Source organism: Silurus aristotelis (genome assembly GCF_946808225.1).
Source record: "Silurus aristotelis genome assembly, chromosome: 18".
NCBI classification, from domain to species: domain Eukaryota; kingdom Metazoa; phylum Chordata; class Actinopteri; order Siluriformes; family Siluridae; genus Silurus; species Silurus aristotelis.
In genome coordinates, this window is record NC_139591.1 from 14,122,839 (window position 1) to 14,141,467 (window position 18,629).

At 36.5% G+C, this 18,629-nt stretch overlaps 1 protein-coding gene and 1 long non-coding RNA gene across 3 annotated transcripts in view; one reads left to right on the top strand and one right to left on the bottom strand.

The window, feature by feature from the left end:
* Positions 1 to 18,629, bottom strand: part of LOC310741503 (myosin-IIIa) — a 39,110-nt gene that overhangs the window by 17,066 nt on the left and 3,415 nt on the right. For both annotated transcript variants that reach the window (XM_083569410.1, XM_083569411.1), the window contains exons 4-15: positions 18,291 to 18,393; positions 12,498 to 12,600; positions 9,670 to 9,826; positions 9,236 to 9,338; positions 9,011 to 9,136; positions 6,150 to 6,258; positions 5,791 to 5,907; positions 5,518 to 5,618; positions 4,826 to 4,912; positions 2,558 to 2,623; positions 824 to 937; positions 627 to 738 (exon numbers count right to left, since the gene is read on the bottom strand). In XM_083569410.1, coding sequence (XP_083425536.1) covers positions 627 to 738; positions 824 to 937; positions 2,558 to 2,623; positions 4,826 to 4,912; positions 5,518 to 5,618; positions 5,791 to 5,907; positions 6,150 to 6,258; positions 9,011 to 9,136; positions 9,236 to 9,338; positions 9,670 to 9,826; positions 12,498 to 12,600; positions 18,291 to 18,393 — 1,298 coding nt within the window. The remainder of the gene's footprint in view (positions 1 to 626; positions 739 to 823; positions 938 to 2,557; positions 2,624 to 4,825; positions 4,913 to 5,517; positions 5,619 to 5,790; positions 5,908 to 6,149; positions 6,259 to 9,010; positions 9,137 to 9,235; positions 9,339 to 9,669; positions 9,827 to 12,497; positions 12,601 to 18,290; positions 18,394 to 18,629) is intronic.
* The window catches only part of LOC310741514, a 128,920-nt gene that overhangs the window by 11,749 nt on the left and 98,542 nt on the right, over positions 1 to 18,629 (top strand). The window lies entirely within an intron of this gene.

Here is an 18,629-nt window from a genome sequence, read left to right on the forward strand (position 1 = left end):
ATATATATATATATATATTTTTTTTTTTTTTTTACAATAAAAGTCTATATTGCTTATCTGCAGAAATATAACTTAGAGCCCTATATCTGGGCTGCATTCACTTACATTTTAACTTTATCTTATTGCCCTGAACCATGTAATAAAGATTTATGGACACTGAATTGGGCCATTGTAGTTCTTGAAGTTTTTTAAACGAGTGCTTAAAACGATTGACAATAGTGCACTTTGTTGCCCAGTAGGTGGTGCTGCAGTAAAAAAAAAGCTGCTTTTCGTTTTCGTCTTTTGTAATGTAATAAGTTTAGTATAATTACGATTCAATGTATAAGGTTTAGTACATAAGATAAAATTGTTAAATCGAATACAACGGAGGTGTCTGTTGTGAACTAAAATGAATGCTGGTCTTTGTATCATCATACCTGCAAGCTGTAATTTAAGCATGGTTGAAAAACAGGGCTTATTAATAAATAAATAGCTGAAAACTCCTTAGTGGACCAATACAAACAAAAAGGTGTTAACCCAGTATAATCCTCACTGTTTAAATAAAGAACTGTAAATTGCTTTAAATACAAACTAGTAGCTCAGAGTTAATTTCTTATTTGTGCATTCTCTAAATGAATTCAACATACCAGCAAAGAGGACACTAAGAAGAGGTGTAACACTATTGATGAAGAGAGTGCGAATGCTGGCTGGAATGTTGTCTCTGTTCTTTTCCAGAAAGCCACTGGCATTATACTGTACCTGAACAAGCCAGAAAGTCAGCATTAGTTATTGCTTATATTCCAACATTTGACAAAACCTTTTTTTAAATGCTTATCTGTTCTACCTTTCCAGCATAGTGCACAACAGTAAAGAGAGGGCTATGGCTCCGGACCACCTCAAAGTGGGGATTGGCTTTGAATTTGCTGTTCAGCTTGTCTACAAAGTTTCCATCTGTGGCCTGCAAGAGGGGGAAAAAAAATCTCTAAGAATTAAAGGAACATTTATATTAATCACATGACACCATTTTCTAAACCACTTAAAACACGCAAACCCTTAAATTAGAGATCTTGTAAAGCAAGATATCTTGTAAAGCAAGATATCTTGTATTTTATTCACAATAGAACATAGAAAAAATTTAACTGACGAAATATACCATTTTAAAGAAAACAATAAAGCATTTTTTTTAATCTGATAGCTAAAACATCTGAAAAGTTGGGATGGGGCAACAAAATGCAAGTCTCTAAAGATCAGAGAATAAAAGATCTGCAAAAAACAGTGTTTACAGTTTGTGAAACAATTTCTGAATAATGTTCCTCAACATTGTGAATACTTGGAATATTTAATTACAGTACAAAATATCATGACAAAATTCAGAGAATCTGGAGAAATGTCTGTGCACAAGACAACTGTGAAAGTCAATACTGCATGCCCATGATCTTCGAGCCCTCAGGCATCACTGCATTAAAAACAGTCATGAGTCTGCAAAGAAAATCACTGCATGGACTAAGAAATACCTCTAAAGATCATTGTCCAAAAATGAAGTTCACATCGTCATCCAGAATTGCAGATTCTAACTCTTTAATACAAAGCAGCCCCATGTGAAGATGATCCAGAAATGCCACAGTCTTCTCTGGGCCAAAGCTTATTTAAAATGGGCCGAGGAAAGTTGTAAAATTGTTCTGTGGTTTAATGAACTGAAATTTGTAATTCTTTTCAGAAACCTCCGGACTACAAAGAAGAGGGACCAATATACTTGTTCTGAACTAGACCCTTCACCTATTGAAAACTTTTGGCACATCATGAAACAAAAAATATGGCCTCAGGACTGTTGATCAGCTAGAATCCTGTATCAGACATGAATGGAACAATGTTCCTTTTTTAAAACTGCAGTAACTAGTCTCCTTAATTTCCAGATGTATAGTGACTTTTTAAAAGATTAAATTTCCCAACATTTAAAACTACTGAAATTGGGGTTGTATGATTAATGCTCAAGAAGATAATGTGATAAGGTAACATGTAGCTTTCAAAAAAGCCATTGAATTTTGCTTCAATTACATCAATTCCTTTAGTACATTGCATAAGTATTCTCTCCTTATGAACTTTCCCATTTTGAAGTGTTAAAACCTGAAACAGATCTGGACACTGGATTAGGATTACTCGTCAGAAATGTGCAAGAAATATACCTATAATTAACCTAAAATATTGAAAAAGACAATACAAACTAATTAAGGTCATAAGCATCCATCCCTTTGCTTGTTCAAACAGTTATCTGAACTGGTGTATTTATATAATCATGATACTTTTAGTGCAAAACAGGTCGACTATTTAACTACGTCTCTACAATTCCGTATATATTCATGATATAAAATAAAAATCAGATCCACTTTAGTTCCAGATTGAATAATGAAAACATTCAAAAGGGTGAATATATATATGCAAGATTCTGTATATATAATGAGCTCTAGCATTATCAAACAATGATAATTTCACTTGCAAAGCCACCAGGATGTATGCAAACAAATGTACCCACCCACTGCTCCCAAATGATTCATGTGTGGTTCTAACCTCATCCGCTCACCTGAGGAAAGGCACTCTGCTCATCCAGCAAGGACAAAATCCCAATCGGCTTCGTTAAGAACAGGTCCTAAGGGAGAAAATGTTTGCTAATCATTGCTGCTGCAACTGACATCGGCTGAGCCTTTACTTTTATTTATTTTTATCTGGGTCTACCAATTCATAAATATGACACATAATGTAACAAAGATCACAACCCACAATCCATTAATAATATAAAAAAAAAAAGACAATAATAAATCTGATAAATCTTACAACATTTATTATTAAGTGCTTTTTTAATAATAATTATTTTTTATTTATTTGTTATAGTTTTAATTAAATTATTTCAATTCGGTCCTCGTTACCTTAATAACAAGCAGTCCTACAAATAATGAATGAAAACAAAGGGAATATGTATACAAAACAAAAAAAGATTTCTTTTTTCAGAATAATATGGCTTCTTCAGGCAAAAGTCAGTATATCTTTTTGTAATAAGCACTTAATCTTAATCTCTTTTGGGGAGGCTGCCAGAGTTTTTGAATTAATCCTCTGGTATATTAGTGCATCTTTAGACTTAGGATGTCTTTTATACTTTTCCCTATCTAAGTGATCCTATACTGCCCCCAAAAATGCTATTTTATGTATATAGAACTGTACTGTATTAACATTTTACTTCATTTTATGATTAATTATTATATTTTTATTAAGAAATGTCATTATTTCAACATTAAACTACACATAAACAATTCCGTAAAATCAGCTAAACAAATCAGTTATGTGGCAAATGCAATTCCGTGATAATGTTTATGAATGTTACTTGTTTATCAGCTGTCTGTGTATGATTTCACTGCATTAGCTAAATGCTTGGGATCATGATCATGCGGTAATACTGATTTTCAGAAGTAACGGAATAATGAATTAGAACGTGTCGTACATTTCGGTATTCGTGTTCACCAGTTTTTTGACAGTATCAACACCACTGGCTGAAATGCAGCACCAAACCAGGACCACCTTCTACCATTTATTACTAAAGGACTGAACTGGAACGGAACTCTTTTCACATACAGTCGACAATTGACAAACCAAAATGTTCACACTCCAGAACACTTTTTTTTTTTTTTTTTTTTACTTTACTAATCTACATTCTATTCTTCGTTAGCTTTTGCACGTCATAGCATTTTCATTTTATCTTAGCCTGTTACTCTTCCAAAAAAAAAGGTTTATTTGCTGCTATCCTTCCAGAAAGATCATTCCTGATCAAGATTCTTTCGGGCTGTAAAAGGACTGTAGAAAGTTGGTCTTGTTATCAAGCTTCCAATGAATTAAACTCATACAACATGTGCATGTAATGCACCCATTTTGACTTGAAACAAGTGTTAGCAATGACATTAATTATGGTCCCATTTCATTCAGGCTTATGAGCACTAGGTTCCTGTTTATTCTCGAAGTCACAGTAAATAATAGAAGGAATTTTTATTTTATTTAATTTTTTTTTCTTCAGATTTTTGTTTTTTAATACTGCATACAAATGTTTTGTAATTTCTGGTTGTATTCTATACAAAAGAGAAATAAAATCTGTATGGTGATTATACCATTGCTGAAACAACAAGTCTAATAGTGGCCAAGGATTAGTGAACATTAAGTGTGTACAGTCATACTTTAGATATAAAATAAACAATGAGCCTGATATCTGAATAGAAATGTAATCAATACTGAGATTTTAATCTAGCTATAATCCCTGGCAACTAAAGGTTAGAGAACACACTATTTAAAGTTTTAATGATATATTTGAAGGATGGACCACGCAAAAGTAATTAAATGCTTCTAAGAGAAAGTATGTAGCTTCCTGTAATTTACCCCAAAATAAACGTGCTCCTTTAGGGAGGAGGAGCAGCAGCTGCAGCTGCACACATCTGTAATTACTGCTCAGAGTTAATATTTCCCAGGCAATGTGAGATATGCTTAAATTTCCCCACAGCAAACACAATACAACAAAACCATAGTCCCCACACCCAGACTATAACCTTTATGATTTGACCTTTTTCTCTTTAAAGGCGTCTTAGGAAAGAAAAGATGTAAGACAGCGATATGAGAAGCTAAAACGCACTGCTATGTGGCTAAAAATGTAGACGTGGTCCACACACTCAGCATTTCCTGTTCCTGGGAGTTTACCACAGAACTCCAGGATGCCAAACTCTCTGCTGCTGCTGTCTCACAGACAGAAAAGACAGGGAAAAAAAGAGGAAAAGGAGAATATATTGTGCAAGATAGAGATCGAGAGAGAATCTACCAGAATTGGTTTGTTATCCTTGAAGCTGATGGTCTCCCAATGGATGCCCTCCTCTTTGTACTCGTTTTGCTCCATTAGAAAAATGTGCTGTGGAAAGAGAAAGGTCTGGCATAAGCTCCTTTAGATGAAATAAAGTGCCATGTAATAAAACATGATATTGTGTAAAAAATTGTTGAAGCCACTCAGTGAAAATTACAGACAAATCAACAGCATTTTTTGTGTCTTTTTTCCTTTCTTTGTGTATGACTTAATTTAAAAGTGTGCTATATTGGCATGACTATTGAGTACCAATTTTGCCAAAAGTAACACACACACACACACACACACACACACACACACACACACACACACACACACACACACACACACACACACACACACACACACACACACTATAGATTATCTACCATGTATCATTATTTATATTAGTCTCACTCCCTCTTGAATAACTGCATTGTGTTGTACTTTTGTTTTTGATAATTACATTAACATATGTTAATCAATGTGCTTGTGATCTTTTCACCTTGTGACAAATACCTTAATTTCTCTCTTTATATATCCCTTCATTATCTGCCATAAACATTCCAGGCCTCTGACCACTAAGTGTTCAGTAAATGTCGATGGAAAAAGGCAGTACATTTAGGAAATAAACACCATGTCAATGGGCCATGTGTGCATGTGTAAAAACTTACATGATTAAAAAAATACTGTAGCTGCTCATTAGCAAGGTTAATGCAGAGCTGCTCGAAACGGTTCACGGCAAAGTTCTCAAACCCAAAAATGTCAAGAATACCTGCAAAGAGTTAAAACAAGACAAAATTACATATTACAAATCATGTCTGCTTGCTCCTGTCCCAGTCCTTACAGAATGTGCGAATTGTCAGAACACTATGTCAAAACATAACGTAAAAAAATAACTACATGAGAGACCCTAGCATCATGAACTATACCATTCAAATATTTACCTATTTCACTCAGCTCAACATTTGTATCCAGTTTATGCGTCAGCAGCTCATTAATTTTACTAACGATCCAGCCAAACACTCTGCCGTACACCACTTTGGCGATCGAATCTCGGGCATCTGAAAGAGAACGAGATCAGACGCAGGTGATTTGCCTAATCATGTAAAGCTTGAGTCACTGATTAGATTTGGATTTGCCTGTCAAAAATCACCCTAGTTAACAAACTGTCAATTATTTAAGCTAATTCTTCCAAATAGAAGTTTCAGTCACTGTGCAGTTTCGACAGTGGAAGGAAGCAGAGTTTTTAAAAATGCAGTGTCACTGTGGAAACTGATTAACCATATTAGTCAGGAAATTGCACCTTCAGCTTGTTGCTGGTTGTGAAAGCGGTGGATGGATTCCCCTCGAGTTACTGACATAGTGCAAGTGAGGCATCTCATCAGGTCATCCTCCTGAACACCAAACTGACCCTGAAAGGGTAAAAAAAAAAAAAAAATAAAATAAAAAAAGCTTAAAATAATAATAATCCAATCCTGAATACATTGAGATTAAACAATATGCTTTTACTATAAGTAGCAAGCCTCTCTAAGTAAAAGTCAATTAAAATATTCCTTTAAGCACATGTATTTTATTAAGGTTCCTCTATACAATAATCTGCTCTCATAACAGGTTGAAAAGTTTTTGTCTTTTGTAACAACTAGGTGTTACCCTGCTCTAGTTTTATCATCATCGTGGATCATTTTACGGTATCACTAACGCAGGTGTAGTAAAGCTACAGGGAGTGGGTTAAGCAGTTAGAAGCTGTCAACAGATGATTCACCATTAATGATCAGCTATATATATGTAGTCACACAGAAATCATGGTACAGACACAATAAAGCCACCTGTGACATTTAACAGCTCCTCCCATCTTATCACGAACAGCCAGATGTAGCCAGCGCAACAACGCAACCTTTGCACCGAGGGGCTTAATTGTACCAGAGCAGGTCACAATTCATTAGTTTGTCTATCAGGTGGGGGAGAGAGAGACAGTTGTATGGCTACTTAACCTTCCTTCATACAGAATAAAGGCCTGAGGTCCTCATCCAAGCTGGGGGCATTTGGGAAAACAATGGCTCTGTTTATTTTACTACGCATGTGCAGGAGAGATAAATTCTACAGCTTCACCAACTCCTCACTTCTGTACAATCCCGTTTGAGCACAGAAACACAGCTCCACAATGAGCCTGAATAGTCTAACATAGAATTTTCACACCTATATTCGACAGCGGAACTTCAGTTTTGTACAAGTAGTGGGACTAAATGTACATTCATGTCAAATGATCATGAGAAGAGGAAGTAGTTTCTATGAACAAAATGTTAGTGAAAATTGTGAAACGGTTCAAATGAAAAATATTAATATCAAAACTCTAGGGAATTCTCAACATCTCGGAAAGTAGGAGTGGTTGTGATTCAAATCACAAGTTTATATTCATGTATATTCATTATCATTTTATTTATATATATATATATATATACATACACACACAGTGGGTACGGAAAGTATTCAGACCCCCTTACATTTTTCACTCTTTGTTATATTGCAGCCATTTGCTAAAATCATTTAAGTTCATTCTTCTTCCTCATGAATGTACACACAGCTCCCCATACTGACAGAAAAACACAGAATTGTTTACATTGTTGCTGATTTATTAAAAAAGAAAAACTGAAATATCACATGGTCCTAAGTATTCAGACCCTTTGCTGTGACACTCATATATTTAACTCAGGTGCTTTCCATTTCTTCTAATCATCCTTGAGATGGTTCTACACCTTCATTTGAGTCCAGCTGTGTTTGATTATACTGATTGGACTTGATTAGGAAAGTCACACACCTGTCTATATAAGACCTTCCAGATCACAATGCATGTCAGAGCAAATGAGAATCATGAGGTCAAAGGAACTGCCTGAAGAGCTCAGAGACAGAATTGTGGCAAGGCACAGATCTGGCCAAGGTTACAAAAAGATTTCTGCTGCACTTAAGGTTCCTAAGAGCACAGTGGCCGCCATAATCCTCAAATGGAAGACGTTTGGGACGACCAGAACCCTTCCTAGAGCTAGCCGTCCGGCCAAACTGAGCTATCGGGGGAGAAGAGCCTTGGTGAGAGAGCTAAAGAAGAACCCAAAGATCACTGTGGCTGAGCTCCAGAGATGCAGTCAGGAGATGGGAGAAAGTTGTAGAAAGTCAACCATCACTGCAGCCCTCCACCAGTCGGGGCTTTATGGCAGAGTGGCCCGACGGAAGCCTCTCCTCAGTATAAGACACACTTGAAGGACTCCAAGATGGTGAGAAATAAGATTCTCTGGTCTGATGAGACCAAAATAGAACTTTTTGGCCTTAATTCTAAGCGGTATGTGTGGAGAAAACCAGGCACTGCTCATCACCTGTCCAATACAGTCCCAACAGTGAAGCATGGTGGTGGCAGCATCATGCTGTGGGGGTGTTTTTCAGCTGCAGGGACAGGACGACTGGTTGCAATCGAGGGAAAGATGAATGCGGCCAAGCACAGGGATATCCTGGACAAAAACCTTCTCCAGAGTGCTCTGGACCTCAGACTGGGCCGAAGGTTTACCTTCCAACAAGACAATGACCCTAAGCACACAGCTAAAATAATGAAGGAGTGGCTTCACAACAACTCCGTGACTGTTCTTGAATGGCCCAGCCAGAGCCCTGACTTAAACCCAATTGAGCATCTCTGGAGAGACCTAAAAATGGCTGTCCACCAACGTTTACCATCCAACCTGACAGAACTGGAGAGGATCTGCAAGGAGGAATGGCAGAGGATCCCCAAATCCAGGTGTGAAAGACTTGTTGCATCTTTCCCAAAAAGACTCCTGGCTGTATTAGATCAAAAGGGGGCTTCTACTAAATACTGAGCAAAGGGTCTGAATACTTAGGACCATGTGATATCAGTTTTTCTTTTTTAATAAATCAGCAACAATGTCAACAATTCTGTGTTTTTCGGTCAGTATGGGGTGCTATGTGTACATTCATGAGGAAGAAGAATGAACCTAAATGATTTTAGCAAATGGCTGCAATATAACAGAGTGAAAAATTTAAGGGGGTCTGAATACTTTCCGTACCCACTGTATGTATATATATATTTTAACTCTATTCACATCCGCATGAAACCTGTGTGAAAAGTGATACTTTTTACACCCTTTTTGTTGTGAGCCAACTCACCGCAGTAGCTTTCAGCCAGCCCTGTGAAGTCTTGCTCACTTTCAGTGCGTCGTTCTCAGTCGGCTCGAATGTGATATTTCCCAGAGACAAGATCCCAGCCAGGATTGTCAACATGTCCACCTTTTCCTGAAAGTGCAATGTGAGAACGTGTGTAAGCAAGTAGAACAGTCTGAGAGAAGGTTGTGAGCTTAGAATGTACACTGGGACAGAAGAGAAAATTTTCACCTGCTCCTCAAAGCCCACCATATCCATGGCGTTGCTCACTTCATTGTACTTTTCACTCCAGTGCTGCACCATATCGGCCTGACCAAATCGGCCATTCAGGTAACTAGGACACAGAAAAGCAGATATCTATGACTCACAGCACTGTGACATAATGAGATAAAAGGAGTGGGAAAGAAAACAAAGAGAAATTCCACAAAAGCTTTAAAAAGGTGTTGTGCTTTAACACACAATGAAAAGGGCAAAATGACAAAACCACACCTTTCTGTATAGCAAAACCAAGATAGAGACAGGACAACCCTGTATGATCTAAACCGGAGTGTGTAATTCCTGAAATAGTTTGCATCCTGAAAAGAATGACGTCTTTTGCAACAGCTGCTATAATCTGGTATGTGACGTTTCAGGGTGTTGCTACACAACATCAGCAGTTGACTCACCGGTATTGAGTAGGGTCCAGGAGGCCATACATCTCCTTGTCCTGTGCAGAAATGCCAGCAAGCATACAGTAGAAAATGTGGAAGTTCCTCTCGCCTTCATCTTGGTGGACCACACGGGACTTTTCTAGGAGGTACTCGTTGATTTTGGCTCCTTTTACTGCAAGAGTATAGACTGTGTTTAGAAAGACAACAGACTGAAAGAAAAACACAAAAAAAGTGCAATATACAAAGTGAAGGAAAAGTAGTAGCATTCAGACACATTGTTTTTTGTGATTTAGCACACTTAATGCATGTATCCACTTCAGAGTTATACACAGTGCTCTCTTTTCTTATGCTAATTATCATGCTGGGAAATCTTGCATGCCTTTGTTCAGGGATTTTTATTGTCTTTACTATTTATGGTTGCTTTTGTTCCTCAACAGTGTTATTTACCAGTGTTATCCCACATTCACTTTCACCATGATTGCTAATGTTGTATGAAATGTGATTGTTCAAAAAACTATTTTGAATTCTCCATAAACAACTACATTCCAATGGTGGTTCATTAGAGCCAAGACTAAAAATACAAACAATCTTTTGAGAGGGAAAGTTGTAAGAAAGAGATTATTTAAATTAAAGTGCTACTTAATAACTGCTGTTAGGGGAACATTACTATGCAAAAGTTTTAGACCACCATTAGATTTGCTGTTTCACCAATGGTATAATGACCATACATATTTCGACAAATATTTAGTAGAATACAAGAAGAAAATACAGGGAAAATGATATGCAGTATTTAAAAAGCTCTTCTATAGATTTAAAAGGCAGGTATTAAGTGTGACTTCCTCTTACACTTCAGCAATAACAGGAACCTGGCTCTTAAATGGAATGAAATCCTGATTAATGTCATTGCTCACACCTGCATTTGTTCTACGGTCATGTCAAAATGACTGCTGTGAAAAGGTCTATTAAACCAAGTTTGTGCAAGACATGCTTGAGCATTACATATATATGTTGTATGAGTTTAATTCATTGGAACTTGCTAATAATACCAACTTTCAATTACATCATTCCATTCAAAATGCAAAAATAATCACAGAAATTGACAGACACAAAAATCACACTTTTGCATCAGAAAGGCCGCTCTTATAGGAAAAATAGCAAAGCCTGGAAATCCTTCAAAATCCGATGAGACATTTCTCAGAGTTTCTTTTTTGAGAGACCAAAAGTCGTCCAGCAAGTACTTGGCTCATCATCTGCCAGCTTTACCGGAATGTCAAGTTCACCCTTCTACAGTCCGAAAAATCTTTATCAGGAATAGTCTTTGTGGAAGGGTAACAGCCAAGAAACCACTTTTTTCAATAGGGGAACAGGGTGTCACAAAGATTGGAGTGATAAACAGTGGAACCAAGTATTATAGCATGACAAATCGAATGGTGACTTTTTTGGGTCCAATTGTCCACAATATGTAAGAAGACGACTTGGAGAGAAAGAAGAATGATTGCTTGCGACCTTCAGTGAAACAGTGTGATTGTCTTGGCGTGGGACTGCATTTCTGGCAGTGGTATTGGCGATATTGTCCACATTCTGAATTCATCATGCCATTCCTTCTCGGAAAGCGCTCAATTAGGAATGGTTTCATTTTCAGTATGCTATGATCTCGAGCAGTGAAATCAATTGGAGAGAAAAAAAAAACAAACAAACAAACATCGACAGTCATGGACTGGCTTCCACTACAGTCCAGACTTCAAAATTACAGAGGAAGTATGGCATTGCCTGTTCAGAGGAAGAAATAAAAGACTTACTAAATCTAACAAAGAAATCTGAGAATTGCTAAAAGAAGTCTGTATACCACTTAAAGATGAACCTCAGGACAGTCTCAGAAGGTCGCCTAAAAAAGCCCTGGATGGTCATTAAAACATTGCTAACACAACAAAGCTGATGGCCTACCACTTTTGCACAGTACTGCAAGTCTTTAGACATTGTATGAAGCTTGCTAAAGACTGCTGTTTGCACATCAAGTGCATGTTTGTTTCACCATCTAAATGGCAAAACAGAGAAGAGTCTTGAAGAATGTCTCTCATAACCAGAAAGTTGGTGGAACCAGTTTAGCAGGAGGATCAGAGAAAGCTTTGTGCAGCAGGAGGTAATAGAGATATAAGGCATTGGGGTACAGTAATCCATCGCCTATCTCGGGGGTTACGTTTCAGACCACACCCCCACGCGATAGTCAAACATCCTCGAAGTGGCAACCAAATATGTACACAGTACAGTATACAAAATACTGATATATTTTAAGGCTTTATAAACCATCCTGGCACTCTTATAACCTTTTCCTCTTCTCTTAAACACTTTCAATATTCTTAAACCAACGTAATTTTAACAAAAAACATTCTATATGGGTACTCACCAGTGAAGATACAACTTGAATGATGAAGATGATGGTGAATTAAGTGTGCAGTACTAATGATGAAGGTGATGACTATGAAATTAAATGTACTGCATACCCAAGAGCATTACAGCTCTTCTGACAGCTCAATTTTAAATTTCAGACTAGAAAATGCTTGTTTTACAGCAAAAAATAATTTAAATAACTTAATTTTTAGCATCAGTGTTTTAGATCTATACTTTTTTTGGGTTCACATTTATAAATAAAAGCAAAGGCATTATGTGTAAAAGGAAAAGACATTGTGTGTTAATCTGAAATGGGGACAGGAAGTATATTAAATAACAAGCAAACAAAAAATAAAGTGTCTGAATACTTACTTCCCATTACTGTGCATCATCATCAGTGAGGCACAATGTTGGACTTTTTTTCGGCTCTTTATTGCGGTGTTGAATGAACTCACCTGAAGAGTTCTGAAAGCGCAGCTGTATATACTTTCCAAACCGACTACTGTTGTCATTCATGACTGTCTGGGCATTTCCAAACACCTCCAAAAGAGGGTTCACCTTTTTTTTTTGTGGGGGAGAAGAAAAAAAAAATCCCATAAGTGTTGATACAAACATTATCACAAACCACAGTGTTTATACAAAAAATATCTGGTTGCTATAGTGAAACGCTGTGGAGAAAAATTTAAAAGATCACTCAGAAAAATGATTGAATTCCATAACTCATCGCTCAACAAGTATTACTCAATTTCTATGATCAAAATGAAAATAAATATTGTTGAGCAATTAATTATATTATGCCACAATCACAATGCTATAAAATATTTCACATTCATGCATTTGTTGAGAAAAAACTGCCAAAAAAAAAAAAAATCCTCATACTCTTTACACCGGCCATCACACCCTTAAGACCTGATTTCCACTGCTAATAATAATTCAAGCAACATAACAAACCTGCAGCAAATAAGTGTGTGGGTTTAGAAAAAAAAACTAAACCACTTTCACACATGGTTAATAAAAAAATAAATAAAAAAGCGCTTCAGACTAAGCATGAGCCTTGTATTTATGACTAAAACCTTACATGCAGAAAATTAAATGTCTTTATATAAAGTTTGAATAATGAAATATGGAGAGCGAATGGATGAGTTCTAACACAAAAATATTGGGGGGTGAAAAGGTGCCACGTGGGCAGATCAAGACATCCCCTATAGCAAGCCAATGAATATGTGCTGTTTAAGCAGCTTTGCCTGAAGTCAGCAGTTAACAAACCACTGGGAAGGAAACCCCAAAACAGAAATGAGGCCTGGAAAAACAGTGTGTTTTGACTTGAGGAACTCATGCTCTTTCTGGAGATCCTCCCATGACTCAAGTTACCCTCGAGCAACCGCATCTACAAATATATCGCATGACAGACTTTTGCTTCATGAACAAAGGCTCTTCTAAAGGTGTATGCAGGAAAACGTAATAAATAAATGAATAGGGTGACCGGTATGAAAGTCAATTCCCTGGAAGGCAGTCCTTTTGAAAGGCATGCTAACCAGCCTGAGGGCAGACTTGTGCCAAGTTGCTCAGCCATATGACACAATGTCCCAGAGGGCAGTGCTTCCCATACTTACTAAAGTTTCACAGTCCCTCACGCCTTTTAAATACCCCCTCCCCCACCACGGCTTCCCAACATCCTGTCCTGCTGAGGCACATAGGAAAACATGGAAAATGCTTATGCAGCCATCACTAAAACATATACTAAAGCATATTCCAGAGAAAGTCTACACAATTATGTGTTTTGTCAGATGGAAATGCATTGCAAAAGTCTATTATTAAGGGGAAAAAAGTGAGTAAGTATATATATATATATATATATATATATATATATATATATATATATATATATATATATATATATATAAAACTGGTGCAAAAAACTTTACATAAAAATGCTACATTTAAAAAAAAGAAAGTTTTAAAAAATATTTTTATTTTATTATTATTATTATTATTATTATTATTAATAATAATAATAATAATAATAATAATAATAATAATAATAATAATAATAAGTACATTTTTCTGAAATTCCACATTGTAAAATCATTGATAAAAGGTAGTCGTCGACCAGCGACCTATGCAACTTACGACCACAATCGCTAGCCGCAGCGTACGACAGTGCGTACCAGCTTCCGGCATCATTTCACAGTACTGTACAGATAGCCTACTCTACTTACGACCAAATGGTGGTCGTAAGTCGAAGACTACCTGTAAATGTGTGTGTGTGTGTATAATATATATATATATATATATAAATAAATAAATAAAATTAAAAAAAATAATAATAATAAAAAAAAAAAAAATGCACCTGACGACATTATGAGCCCACTGGTTTGTATGATTTAATGCAGTAGTAATCAAAGTGAAGGTAAAAACAGCTTCCTGCGCATTTTTTAAAAGCTGCCATGCCATAGCTAAGACCATAAACAGCTTGGTCACAACAAATGATTTGATAACATGCACATTTCATAACACGCTCTCAGACTAATGATGAGGATGGAAAGAAAAAAGAAGCCAGTCAGTGGAAAAAAAGAATTTTAGGACAACCTGAGAGCAGCAGGAACAACAGTTATATGCAAAAAGCTAAAATCACAATGATCACCATTCCAGCAGCTCTGCTAAAACAAAAAGAAGCCAAGAGAAGGATCTAAAATTGTAACATGAGCATTAGAAGACATTAGAAATATCAAAGGACAAAATAAAATTTTTTTTTTAACTCATTCAGTTTATGTTTGGAGAAATATTAAACCCAGTGGTGAGAGAGTTAACATGAAGTTGCTTCTCTGAAAATTGTACATTACATGCCATCTCATTCCTTGGCCTAGAAGCTAAACCATAAAAGATGCAGCACATTTCAACAAGAACAAAACAGCCAAAAAAAAAAATATTTATGCAGGATATTGAGGTCCTCCATAGAGACCATCTATCTAACTTTAGGAAACTGAACACTATTTACCAAGCGAAATGGATCAAAAATCAAACCCAACGCTGCAAAAAAAAACAAAAACAAGAACATGTTACTGCTGTGACAACACCGCATTTTTGACAAAGTAAACAGAGTAATTTTGTTACAAATATCACCTCACAAACGTGCTGAAAAACAAAATCGAATTCTGTAGTGCATTTCACTTGTTGCTTGAAAGTTTAACCCATAGGTTCTGATAAACATTTTACAGATCCATCGTTTGATTTTACATTTAATTCACGCCCTTTGGTAAGCCCAGATTCTAACAACTATAAAACCAGTCGTAAACAGAACAAACTGAACAGGGTAAAACCTGCTTATTCAAAACTACAGCAAATCTGCTAAGCTTCACTTCAACGTCTCTTCACATAGATGGTGGCAAATGAGCAATGACCTGTGTACAAGCAATTCTGCTACTGGTAGAACAAGAAATACACGTTTGTATTACGCATAAGGGAGCATATTTGTTCTAGCACAGGAGATATGACTGTGGCGCCCTGAGCAGGTGCTAAAAGTATAAAGAATGGGTGTATAATTTAATTGCAAATGCAAGTGACTGGCATGAGACCTGTTTGTATGTGCTTTTTGAACATGCCATTCCACATTTAGTCCTCATTTGCTGTTATAATAGCCTCCAGTCTTCTGGGAAGATGTTCCACTAAGATTTTAGAGTTTGATTGTGGTCATTTCTTGAGGCTTGAGGGGTGGACAGTTGTTCCAATTCATCCCAAAGGTGTTTAATAAAATGTTTACTTAAGATGTTCCACTACAACCTTTCTTCATTTAGCTGGCTTTGTGCACAGAGGCAGTGTCATGCTAAAACATTTTTGGGTCTCAAGTGAGGGGAATATTTCAAGCTACTGCATCCAACAAGACATCCTATACAGTTGTGTGCCTCCAAATTTGTAGGTACAGTTTGGGGTAGAACCACATATGGCTTTGAAAGTCAGGTTTCCCCAATACTTTTGTCTATATGGCATATTTCTTGGACACCACAAAAGAGTGGTGTTGAGTAGCACTGGTTCCTGTGTTGGCATTAATATGTATTAATAGCTGCAACACAACCACAGAAACTCATTACGTACAGCAAAGTCATGATGAAGTTGTGTATGTGTATTTAGTATATAAAAAGAGCACTAAATGAAGATGTATGACCTTTGGTTTGTTAACATTATAGGTGCTGAAAAGGCAAAGTAGATCCAATGCAATGAAACTACATTTGATGTTAAGAGTAGACACTGTCACAAAGGAAGCTGAGAGAGATTTATATCCATAATGTGGAAGCCAGATGGCAAAGGAAAAACTCAGAGATGACATGATGAAAAAAACTTAAGACCTTGATAATGGCATTATAAATCAATAATTTGCTGTAAGTGCTTGAGAGCCTTGGATGAGTTTTTCATGATTACAGTAGTAGCTCTTCGGTAGATCTTTACAATATCCAAATGAAACACAAAAACTGCCAAACTAAATAGCAGTAACGTATATTTAAAGGGGCACAAACTCACCTCAGCTTACTATAAAAAACCCTGATACTTTGTTTTATTACTTTAGGTATTAAGGGGTTAGGTAGATGATAAATATAACATGCATCTCTGAAGCACTAAAGACTTGCAAACAACTATTTTTGTATATTTCCCCATTTTAAATTTAAATCTGCAGCAGTCATTTGTGTTTGAAATTACCAAAAAAAAAATTGCAACCCAAATTCCAGAAAAGTTGGGATACTGTGTAAAATGTAAATGTAGATTGCACTAAAACCTGTATATATCTTTCAGCATTGATGATGCCTTTCCAGATGTGCAAGCTGTCCATTCCATAGGCACCAATGCTCCCCCAAAAATGCAGGCTTTTGCCTTGAGCACTGAGAACATGCCGGATGGTCTGTCACGGAACAGTTTCCACTTTGCCCAAGTCCATTTTAAATGAGAAGACGCCGGTGTTTCTGCATCATGTTCACATATGGCTTCTTGTTTGTAGGTTAGAGGTTTCACCTTCTCATGTTAGTTCTCACTCGCCAGTGTTCTGTATTGTTTAAAGTCTATAATCACACTCTTGATATCACCCAAATGAAGATAAGTTCCCCTTTTGAGTCTGGTTCCTCTCAAGGTTTCTTCCTCATAACATCTAAGGGAGTTTTTCCTTGCTGCATGCATCAGGGATAAATACACATCGTTCACCTTAACTCTTAAATTCTGTAAACCTGCTTTGAGACAACGTCCGTTGTGAAAAACGCTTAGAAAAACTTGACTTGACTTTCACCTGCACAGCAAACTGTGTTTACAGACAATCGGTTCTGGAGGCGTTTCTGAGTTCATGTAGTGATTTCCATGACAGAATCATGCCGTTTTAATGCAGTGCTGCTAAGGACAAAAATCCAATATTGAATTTAATCCTTGTCCCTTAAGTCACAGAGATTTCTCCAGATTCTTGGTAACCCTTGATGGTATTATGAACTGTAGATGATGAGAGATTCAAAATCTTCACCATTTTATGTTACATCATTCGGAAATTGTTCCACAATTTGTGGACGGTTTGCTTTTGCAGATTGGTGACCCTCATCTATACGCCATCTATCTATACCTCTCAAAGATATTTTTCTTTACCCAAACATGTTACTGACCTGTTGCCAAATAACTTTGGCAGTTGCAAAATGTTTCTCCAATGCTTTCTTTTTAGTAAGACTTAATTTTCCAGCCCTTTGTTGCCATGTCCCAACTTTTTTTGAGCCATCAAATTGAAAATTAGCTTCTTATTTGCCTTAAAAAAAAATTCAGTACATTTATATGTATTCTATGTTCTGTCGTGAACAAATAATTGCATTCTCTTTCTAGTTACATTTCAAACTATCAAATTTTTTTGGAATTGGGTTTATGTAATATATATATATATATATTTTTACATACATGCATATTGATATCTTTGACATCACCGGAAAACTTATTCATGCGTATGATCTCTTACGCAATTCATACCAGTTAATTTTCCATTGCATGATTTCTCAATCAGGAACAACTATTACAGTTTTATTAATGTGTTCATTCTAATTTACAGGACATTGCAGCTGACATGAAATAAACCTGTCCATTTTTTTTTTTTTTTTTTTTCACAGGAAACATATTTATAGATCTGCAAATTTGGTCAATAATAATGGCGTGCAAAATGTTGGGAGTCTGAACATGAGAGTGAACATGAGCAGACCATGAGGTTATATTCAAATCAGAGTGACCAGATCACTCACCTGTAGGATCTGCTGCTCAAGCTGAGAGTTCGCCCGACAAAGCTCCATGAGCTGCCGCAATAAAAGCTTTGTGTTTTCGGTCTTCCCTGCTCCACTTTCACCACTACAGGGAAATAAATAAAACATGGAAAATGTTTAACCTGATATATAATAAATTGTATTTCTAATCCATTTCCAGATATCCATTATAAAAACAAAAGTATTGGGACACTTGACTTTTCCAGCCATATGTTGTTCCTCCCACTAAATTGGAGGCACACAACTGTATAGGATGTCTGGATGTGGTAGCATTTAATATCCCCTTCACTCAACCTAGGAGACCCAAACCAGCTCCAGTAT